Source organism: Macrotis lagotis, chromosome 3 (genome assembly GCF_037893015.1).
Source record: "Macrotis lagotis isolate mMagLag1 chromosome 3, bilby.v1.9.chrom.fasta, whole genome shotgun sequence".
Taxonomy (NCBI): Eukaryota; Metazoa; Chordata; class Mammalia; order Peramelemorphia; family Peramelidae; genus Macrotis; species Macrotis lagotis.
This window is the reverse complement of record NC_133660.1, coordinates 63,937,529-63,948,849: the sequence shown is the minus strand read 5'-3', so window position 1 is coordinate 63,948,849 and position 11,321 is coordinate 63,937,529. Positions and strand designations below refer to the sequence as shown.

The following is an 11,321-nucleotide window of genomic DNA, read 5'->3' as shown; positions in this document are numbered from 1 at the left end:
GGAGCTGAGACATACAGAGGTTAAATGGCTTGCTCAGGGTCAAACAGCTAATAAGTGTCAGGTCTTCCTGACTCCAGGTCTAACACTATCTACTCTGCCATCATTTACAAAAGTTTACAAAAGTTTGCTGGTATTTAGTATCAAAGACAAGTATCAGAGTTAGGAATAGAATGGAAATGCCTTTCTAGTATATAGATTCATAACCACTCCCATTTTGGTCTAGCAATTTTGGGCTGCTTTTAAGTGAATTTTTAAAAAAAAATGACACATAAAATTGAACAGAGCATAATTTTATTCTGAGTATCTAAAAGGTTCAAAAGGACATTTCAGATGAACCTTTCAGAACAGTATAATAGATTAAATATCTTCTAACTGAATCAATACTAATTATCACATTGATTATATTCATATTAGGAACAAAAAATTACTAATTAAAATCAACATTCAGCAACAAAATTTAAATGTCTGCTTTTTTAAAGTACAAAGAACTACATAAATTTGTTAGGTGTTTACAATTCACAACAAAGTTCAATGTAACTTGGAAGGGGCTTCTTTTTCCACTGTTACAATTCAGAAATCACAAGCTCCAGCCTCCATCAATGATGATATCATTACCAGTCATGTAGGCAGACTGCAATGACAGAAATAGGGGAAAAAAAGAATTAAACAGATTTGTTACCTGGTATTTTTCCTCTCTTTCCTTTCTCTCTCTCTCTCTCTCTCTCTCTCTCTCTCTCTCTCTCTCTCTCACACACACGCACACACACACACACACACACACACACACACACGCGCGCACACACACACACACACACACACACACACACACACACACACAATCACAAATACACATTTAAAATTACTCAACACTTTCATCAATTAAAACCCAAGAGTTATCAATATCTCAGCAAGTGACTTTGTGAATCAGTCCAATGTTGCTAAGATTTCATGTTTGGGTGAACCTTGATCTTTTTTACTTCACTACAACTTTCCCTAAAAATTTCCTACAAGATTAAGATAAAATGTTTTATTTTCATCATGAAACCCAAGCTACCTCACACCTAGCTAATAGCAAACTTTTGAACCTATATAGTTTTGTACAATAATTAGGAATTCCTAAATTCTGCTAATTCTCAGAGACAGTTCATATTTAGTTTGGTTCATGCACTTTGCCCAATAAATTAGGGGGGGGGGTAAGAAGTTGTGTAAAAAAGGTGCAGTTCTACTATGGGAATGATGTAAAGACTAACGAACTGCCTTCTGTGGGGGGGGGGTGGAGGGAGGGAATCAAGATTGGGGGAAAATTATAAAACTCAAAATAAATAAAACCTTCCTAAAATTAAAAAAATTTTTTTTAAAGGTGCAGCTTTAGATTTGTGAATAAAGAAATTCTGAAATGTGAAATGACCAGGGATGATTAGCAGTGGTATAAGGACTTTGAGGATTAGGCAGGTATCCTTGGTTGCCATGGAAAAATCCAGTATTAAAGAGGAAATAAGATTTCTTGGTATTGATACCATAGCAACAGCATTATACTTCTCATTAGTTGGAATGCTCTTTTTGCCAAAAGCAGAGAATACATTAACTTCCTGACTTTTCTTGGTAATACTTCCATCCTTTAAGATTCAACAAAAGGAAATTGTTTTCTGGGTCTACACAAACAAAATAGTCACTAGTATAGAAATGATAGGAACTTTTGGGGGAAGTGACCATTTCCTCCTCAAGTTTATGACAGAGAAGTAGAAGAGAGGTAGAGTTTGTCACATACCTTAGATATTGGGAGAGAAGATTTCAGTGGGGTCAAAGAATAGATAGACAAGATTCCATGAATTATAATTCTATAGGGAAAGTCAGGGAAATTCTCAAGAAAGAAATTCTGAAGATGCAAAGAAAAACAATTTTGATGAGATGATTTTAGAGAAGATGGACAGAAGCAGGCTGGAAAGCATAATTACATGGATTTGGAATGGTTAAATGATCAGACTTGTACATAGATAAATATATATATATATATATATACACATATGTATGTATGTCTCTGTGTGTATGATATTCTATGAATACATTTACATTTACACTTAACTTGCTTTCCTTATTAGTTTGTACTTATTGAAGAGTTTGCTAAGAAATGGTAAAACATTCCATTTATATCCTAATTATCATAAATTCTGAATTAATGAGAGCCAGCCTCAAAGCCAGCAAGACAACTCTTACACAACCTAGTTTTATGACTCTAGGGTAAATCACTTAACATCTCTCTGTGTGAGGCAACTCTCTAAAATTAGAAGTTACAGAGAAAGTGCTTAATTGCATTGGTAGAGAGAGTTTCCTCATCTAGAAGTTTCCTATAACAATGAAATCACAGGTCTATGTCCTATCCCTATATAAATAGGCTCTTAAGCTTAAAATAATATATGTATAATTTCTTTAAGACACACATATATCAAAGGGACATAAATGAAATGTGAACAAGCTAGGTTCTTTTTCTCTCTCCCTTCCTTCAAAGTCCAACTATATTGTAGATGTAATCAACTGCTGAACAATTTTCAAAATATTCTTTTGGATCTATCTTAAAAGGAAGTCAGACATACTAAGAACATTCAGCTTTCCATTCTTCATGGGGCTCTCACTGTCCTTTCTAGTAACAAATGATATAGTAGTCATCAATTTTTATAATGGAGAAGTGACCTTATGCTAAAGCCCTCCTCTGATGCCTCCCTATGGCATGGAGGTGACCCTAAAAGCTCAAAGCAGAATGTAAATCCTGGAGGGTCCTACCCATCCAGAAAGTTTTTAAAGTTAGGTTTGGTGATAGACTTGTCTGAGACCTGCCTAATTAATACACCAAGACTGTCTATAGGATGATAAATTTTTGAGTCCTTACAACTTACTACTTTTTACTTTAGTCAAAAAGGAATAGTGATTTATATCAATTCCATTGAAGTTACAACTCACTGAAGGACTGAAGAGGTAGAGGAAAATTCCAAAGTGTGCCAATGATAGTTTTTCCTAAGGAATCTGTCTGATAACTACCTTTTATATCTTAAATCTTGGAAAAAATGTAAGGATCACAAAGATCATATAATTTGCTCTGAAAAAGACTTTAGAGGCTCCCTAATTCTAACAGTTTCATTTTGTAGATAACAAAATTGAGTCCTGGAGAGGTCAATAACTTGACTAGCATCACATACTAAATTTCAGAATGGTGAATGTGAACCCAAATTCTCTGCCTTCAGAGTCAACACTCTTTTTATACCAAATAATCTCTTCTTTTTCTCTTTAATCAGTTTTAGGCCTCTCTGATAATCAAATGGTAATTCCCTACCATAAGGTGATAATTCTACAATAACACCTTCCCCTTGAAGCCTTCTTTCCTTTTTCCACATTCAGCTCCCTGACCACTGACTTAGCATGTTGCTAATGATGTTGTGTGCTTTGATTGTATCAATAAACGATATAAACAAAGAGTGAAAGAACCTTTAAGAGTCTTATAAGATTTTTTTTCTTCTTCCTAGTTCCCTAATTTGAAAAATGAATACAATTTATTAAGGAAAAAATAGACAATAAGCAGTCAATGTACAGTGGAAGAAAAAGACTAAGCATTTCCATATATGATGACACACTGGTTGGAATTCATGAAAACTGAATGGTGGAATTTTCCTAAACAAACCACTCCCTACACTCTCTCCCAGCCCCCCCCCCCTCCCCAAACTATAAATCTTATGAGTCAAAAATCCCCTGGGCATAATTAAAATGGTTTTCTCAAACTAGATAAGCCAGGAAGCCCTCATTATACCAAAAGCTAATTGGTAGGGCTTACTTAATTGTGTAATTTTTGTTATTTGTCATGGAGGCAGTGGTGTGGTGGGTTAGAGCTTTGGAGACAGGAGTCAGCAAGATCTGAGTTCAACTGATGCTGAGAGGTGAGCAGAATATTGTCCATATTAGCAGCAATATTGTGAGATAATCAATTATGATGGATGCAACCAAGGACAATTCTGAGAGACCTATTAAGAAAAATTCTATCCATATCCAGAGGAAAAACTATGGATTCTGAATGTAGAGTTTTAAAAACTTATTTTGCATTTTTTCTTTCTTTTTTCATGGTTCCCCCCTGCGAGTTCTAATTTTTCTTTCACAAAATGATCCATATGGAAATAAGTTTAAACAGATAGAACATGTACAACCTATACCAGATTGTTTGCTGCCCTGGGGAGAGGGAAGGAAGGGTGATAGAAAAATGTGGAACTCAAAAGTTTGAAAAATAATGAATGTTGAAAACTATGTTTGCATGTAATTGGAAAAAATAAATAAAAGAGAAAAAAAAAATCTATGTTCAAGTCCTGCCTTTGATATATACTAACCATGTGATTCTGGACACAAGTTGCTTAAATTTTCTGGTTCTCACAGTTTCCTCCCCTTCAAAATGAATGAGTTTATACCTGATGGCCTTTAATATCCTCTCCAGCTCTAAATCTAAAAATACCATAGGATGACCATTTAATTGCTTTCAACCCTTAATTTCACTTTGTGAAAAGTGAAGTATGGTAAAGAAGAGGTAAAGGTCTGAATCAAAACAGTTCACCCACTTTTTCTTGAACAAATTATATTATGATTTGACCCTTTGGGGTTATCACAGCACCGTGGAGTTTGTAAGATCCCTAAAAATATCGTTTTTGATGTAAGATGAGGGGGAAGCACTCACTTCATCAGAGGCCAAGTACACACACAATAGCGCTACTTCTTCTGCAGTTGCTAGTCTTCCCATCTTCTGTCTCTTCATGAAATCATCCATTGCCTGTGAACACAGATCATTTGCAGGAATGATCAACAACACAAGCCAGAACATGGAAATGGAACTTTGTGTCATGTCAAAGTCAAAGCAAAAGGAACCTATCTACAGGCTCCTGGAAGTGATTAATGATTCATGATACAGAAAAGCATCCTTAACCCTTGGCTCCATTAGAACTTTTTAATCCAAGCCACTAACCTGGATTACTCAACTACTGCTAATAAGGGCAGTAGAGATTCAGGAAAAGGCTAGGCTTTTGCCAAAAAGTATAAAACAAAAACTATTAAGAAAAGCATAATTACCTTTTTGGGGTCTGGGCTAGCCTGGATTCTGTCATGCAAGGAAGGCGTATCGACAGTTCCTAAAAAAAAAAGGTGAAAGATTTAGCCGAGCCCTCAATTAGGACACTGACAACACTATTGGCAAGTATAACTTCAATATCATTATTTTATCCACTTAAAGTTCTATTGGTGATGATTATGTTGTACATTTTTAAAAACATTTTTAATGGGTTTGTGGCCATTTATTAACACTCTTACAATATTATTCCTTTCCAGAAAAACATTGAAACACCAGAGGCAATTTTCATAGGTGATGATAATGATGTTTTGTCCTTTATTCTTGAAGAAGACCATGACATTAGGGACATCAGGACAAGCAAGGGAATTGGATTTGAGTGAGGAAGGGCTCCTCTGGAGCCAACTGGGTCCAGAGGCCAGATATGAATTAGGAGGACTAGAGGTGACCCTGAATGTGAGATGAAGTATCTGAGGCTGGATTAGAACTCCTGTCCTCCTTACTCCAAGGCCAGTGCTCTATCTACTGCACCATTTATCCATTTATCTAAGTGAAGACCAAGGAAAACTGGATTTTGATTTCCTCAACTATAAAATAATAGATCAGATATAATGCTCAGGAAGGTCCCTTCTATCTCTATGTGCATGATCCTCTGGGCTCTCTTTGAAGGATTGTTACCATAAAGTACAAAAATTATGACCAGTGTATTTTTTTTTAACTGAGCAACTTCTAATCATTTGCTAGAGAAGGATCTTTTGTCTCATAGATTCATTTGACATCCAAATTCACAGACCCCTAAAAATTGAGCTTTTGGTAGTCCTTGTATTCCAGATTACAAATTCCCTTATTCTTCTTTTCTTAGATAGCACTACCCCCTCTTTTGGAGAGATCCTAAAGAGAGGGAGTATGGTCAAGTGGAAAGAGAGAGCTGAACAGAGATCAGGTTCCATTTCCCCCAAGGGCTGAACATTGGAGGTAAGACTCCAGAAAAGAAGCTGTATGTGGTAAATAAGGAACAGAGGATCTGAGGGATAAAAGTATTTATTTCAGTAATAGTTAGGAACTTTACTTTTTACGAAAAGTCTTTTGCTTTGACAGGAAGTAGAATGTCCTCCAATGGACTTTAAGTGGCTGCAGCACAGACAACTCCCCTCAGATGGACTTCTTTGAGTTTCAAGGTTTCATTCAGCTCCTAGATCAACTTATAGTGGTGGTTACCTTGGATCTGGAAGGTGAGATATTCTTCACCCATTAACTTCTTTTTAGATTGGGGGGGGGTGCTACTAGAGATTTTGGGAAATGTACACATTGCTTTCAGAGGATGGCTGTGGGCTGGGACCTCTCCTCTTATGGAAATTTTCCTGTTCATCACAAAAGTCTCTTTCTGGTTAGGCATTTGATGTTCAAGGTGCTGTCCCCTGGATTATGATGAAGATTGAGTAACAGTTCATACCCCTACATGCAGAGCTCCAGCTCTAAATCAATGATCCTGTCATCCTCTAGGCAGAAATCTTTGACTCTTTCCCAGACAGTGTATGAAAAATCCATTTGCCCACATCTCTCTATTACCTCTGCAAAAATAGCATAAGAGATATTAGGGATCCTGCTGGGGATGGAGATCAAAAATGTCCATTCTCAGCAAACAATGAGCCATGGAACAGGGCATCCAACCTGGAAGGTACTGAGGAGTCTATGGGGACCTTATGGGAGCTTGCCTAGGATATATTTTAAATTGAGTCAGTCTAGAATTTTGGGTCAACCCAAGATTATTTAGCTTAGCATTGTAAGAATCCACAGAATATTTTTCATTTTCTTGATTTTTTCCTGATAAACCATAACTTGACATTAATGAAACCTTTATAATCTAGATTAGTTGCTTAAATGATGTGATGAAATTTTGCTGGTTATTTATGAAATGACATTCAGAAATTCAGAAATTCTTAACTTTGGTATGCATGGATTTCAAGGGAATCCAAAAAAATGACATCTTTATTTTCCCTAACCTCCAACTGAAATTTAGCATTCCTTTCAATTATAATTTTAAAAATCCATTATTCTGAAAGGTGGTCCATAAGTTCAACCAGACTGACAGAGGAGTCCATGACAAAAGAAAATTTAAGAAACCTTGCACGAATTCTTTCTGTATCCTAGGACATAATTCATTTAGCCTGGTGATGGGAATTCACTGGGGTAGCTGAATGATTTCTTACAATTTTCCCCACTCACTTTCAATTCCAATTCCTTATTAACCATTTTTGTTCTTTCTAGTTTAAAGATAATTTTCCTTGGCAAAAAAAAAAAAAGCAAATCAAATTCTCTTCTTTGTCCTATAGCAGCATCCCATTTGCTTGGAAGCATATTTCTATCCTTTTAAAATATTCTTTTTCCCCAATGTAACTAAAACTTCCTTTTTTCTCTTCACATTCCTAACTTAGTTCATTCTAAACTTCAATATAGTTAACATCATTCTTATAGGATCATGCTCTACTTGTAGACATCCTCTCCTCCTCTTTCTTAGAAAGTTTTAAACATGTATTTTAAAAAAAAGATAAGTTAACATGATTTCCCTGACTGTTTAGGCCAGGGGTTCTTAACTCTGTTTTAAAACCTATTTTAAAAAAATATTTGACAATATTTAAATGTAATTGTTTTCCTTTGTAATCTTATATATTTTATTTTGCACATTTAAAAACATGATTCTGAAAAGGGTTCATAGAATTCAACAAATTACCAAAGTAGTCTGTGACACACAAAAAAGTGAAGAACTCCAGATTTCCCTCATTACAATGCTCTCCTTTTCTCATAAGAATTCTTTTTTTTGGAGGAGTTTCCAAACCTTTTTAGGTTGATTTTCTCTAGAGATAGAATATAATTAGTTGTAAACGATTTGATACTTGTGGATCATGGCAATCATAGGAATTAAACATTAAGAGCATATTCATTACATTGCTCCTTTCCTATGATTCCAATAGTCCTTCCTCTATTAGACTGCAAGACCCCCGAATTCCTTTCCAAACTCTTAAGTTTCTAGAAATTATTCCACTTCTACAAATCTAAGAACTAATTTCTTACCCAAGATTTCATAATCGTTAGAAATTCTTATCCAAGAGAGAGTTTTTATCCCAATAGTTGGACTCTTTGGCTTTATCAAACAGCAGATTACTATAATCATCTCCTACTTTTGCACCTAGTCTATTCCACTGGTCCACCACTATTTCTTAGCCAATACCAAACAGTTTTGATGACTGATGCTTTATAATATAATTTTAGATCAGGTGGGGCTAAGCCCCCTTCTTTTGTACTTTTTTGCATTAAGTTCCTGGAAATTCTTGACTTTTTATTTCTCCATATGAATTTACTTACAATTTTTTCTAACTCATTAAAGTAATTTTTTGGGATTTTGATTGGTAGGGCACTAAACAGATAGTTTAGTTTTGGTAGAACTGTCATTTTTATTATATTAGTACTACCTATCCATGAGCAGTTGATATTTGCCCAGTTATTTAAATCTGATTTAATTTGTGTGAGAAGTGTTTTATAATTGTTTTCAAAAAGTTTCTGAGTCTGTCTTGGCATATAGACTCCCAGGTATTTTATGTTGTCTGAGGTTACTTTGAATGGGATTTCTCTTTCTAGCTCTTCCTGCTGTATCTTGGTAGACATACATAGAAAAGTTGAGGATTTGTGAGGGTTTATTTTATAGCCTGCAACTTTGCTAAAATTGCTAATTGTTTCCAGTAGTTTTTTGGATGATTTCTTGGGATTCTCTAGCTATACTATCATGTCATTTGCAAAGAGTTAGAGTTTTGTCTCTTCCTTCCCAATTCTAATTCCTTCAATTTCTTTTTCTTCTCTAATTGCTGAAGCCACATTAGAAATTCTTTATAGTTTTTTTTTTGGTATTATGGCTACTAAATGGGGAGTAATCATCTAGTTAAACAAGTCTTGGGAGATTCTAATATACGTTGGATACATGGAAGGGAAAGCTAGCAAACTCTTTTGTTGGTGTCAGGTTAATCTACAGCTGTCTCCGTGTGTCTCAGCTGGGTCATGATCTCTTTCTACTCTAGCCCTTAGTTGGTGATCATTCTCCTGCCAACATCTTTGGATCAGATCCATATCGGCATTCCTTTGAGGACAAGTAGCTGCTGACTCCTGAAAGAGTCCAGCTTTCTCCTCCCCTGGAAGAGAGACTTATATAATACATCTAAATGACCAGTTCAAATTCTGCCTCACAAACGCTTTTTTTATTTGCATGACCTTGAGTATGTTTTAGTCTTTTTTTTTAGGTTTTTTTGCAAGGCAAACGGGGTTAAGTGGCTTGCCCAAGGCCACACAGCTAGGTAATTATTAAGTGTCTGAGACCAGATTTGAACCCGGGTACTCCTGACTCCAGGGCTGGTACTTTATCCACTATGTCACCTAGACGCCCCATATTTTAGTCTTCTAATAAACCCAGGATAGTAAGTGGTCACTCATTCCAGAAGTAATAATAAACAGTTCACATTTATATAATATCTTAAAGATCATAAAATTCACAGAAACTTTGATTTAGGGAGTGCAAATATTCTTGAAACTGAGATTTAAGGAGGTTTAATATTTTATCCACAGCCAAATGGCTGGTCAGCTGTCAGAGCAGGATAAAGACTTACCTAGGAATGTGCTGGTAAATATTTAAAATTTACTGGGAGGGTGAGGGAGAAATGTGTGCATGATGTACTTTTCAGTTTAATTATTATCATTTTCTCTATTATTTTCTTAAATCTTCACAACCAACAAAATAATAAACCAAACCCTGATTTGTTGCATTTGTTGATTTCTTTAAGTGTACAAACTCACACTAACACGTACTATAAAAATCACATTCTCCAAACATCATTTCCCTGTATAATGAGCACCTACAAATAGTTGGACGCTTATAGATACTTGAAACATGATGAATAAAAGCTCCTCTTCTCACTTCAAACATCACAGCAATCAATCTGACTTTTCCTTTAAGGAAAATAATTTGCCTAAATTTTCATTTCCGTCTACCTTAACCAATAAATGACCAAAGCTGGGTGAGATCTGCTGCGGTTTAAAATAAATTGAACACTATATAATAAGACACTCCTATCCCTCCTGGAAGCACCACCAGTTGAATATCCAATTTGGTGTAATTTAGCCCCATGGGTCAGTTTTCTTTAGATAAGGATAACTGCAAGAAGCAGGAATTCATAAAAGATAGATTTAGAACTAGAAGGCATGTTAGAAGTCATGAGTCTAAATCTTCTTGTAATACTTTATATTAATCATTAGCTGAGTTTAAACCTAGGGGCAATATGGGTCCCCTCTGAGGCTTTAGGGAGTTTATTCTAAATTAAAAGTTATGAATTCAACTACAATATCCCTGAAGCCCAAAGAATTTTGATCTTTACACAGAGATTAGGCTCCCTGTTTTAATCTATATTTCTATCTCTCTCTAGTTAATCCACTGGTCTCTTTGTGACTGAGACAAAATTCAGGCCACTGAAAATATTAGCGTAATGAAAGAGATTATATTTGATTGTCTGTGGCTAGATAATCACACTAGCAGAAGATGGGGAAAGAGCAGACTTTTAGTCCTTGATTAAGGGGCAACAGCCTTTATTCTAAGAGGCTAAGAGGACTGTTGGTCCTCTTCAATATCTCCCTTCTCTGCCCTGACCTTCCTTCTCCTTGGGCTACTTTTTCCTCCCTCACTCAGCTTTGTATGACTTCTTTTCTTCCCCTTAGCTTCTGGAATTTTGGAATCTATAACAATCATAGCATGATGCTTAAAGGTTTTCAAAGCATTATACATGTATAATGCTGTAACAATGTACATTGTACATTCGATTCCTAGAATAGCCTGATGGGATGGGTGTTCGTATTATGAAGAAGAAATTGAGTGTTAAATGACTTGTCAAAAGTCACACATTTAATAAGTGTCTGAGGAAGGATTTGAATTTAGGTCTTCCAGATTCCAGTTCTATCCACTGTACAACCTACTTGGCTCCAGCTTCTGAGACAGACCTTTGTAAAATATAAAATAAAGTTGCATTCAACTTTATATCTTATGTATATCTTATTATATCATATTATACTGGTCCTCTAATGGAAAACATTGCTAAGACTATATTCAAAGCCTTTCCTGTTGGGGAAGAACCTACCAGGGTTCTCTTCAATCTAAATTCCATAAGCAGTGTCCCAAAATGCAATGGTTTTGATAAAC

At 35.5% G+C, this 11,321-nt stretch overlaps 1 protein-coding gene across 2 annotated transcripts in view; it reads right to left on the bottom strand.

Moving 5' to 3' along the window:
• Window positions 1-355: 355 nt before the first annotated feature.
• BDH2 (3-hydroxybutyrate dehydrogenase 2) overlaps window positions 356-11,321 on the bottom strand; it is a 31,310-nt gene continuing 20,344 nt past the window's right edge. Inside the window, exons 7-9 of one of the 2 annotated variants that reach the window (XM_074228774.1) lie at window positions 5,095-5,153; window positions 4,706-4,798; window positions 356-631 (exon numbers count right to left, since the gene is read on the bottom strand). In XM_074228774.1, coding sequence (XP_074084875.1) covers window positions 578-631; window positions 4,706-4,798; window positions 5,095-5,153 — 206 coding nt within the window. In that variant the 3' untranslated portion in view covers window positions 356-577. Of the gene's footprint in view, window positions 632-1,711; window positions 1,877-4,705; window positions 4,799-5,094; window positions 5,154-11,321 lie in introns of those variants that run through there. The other variant, XM_074228773.1, reaches the window with a different exon arrangement.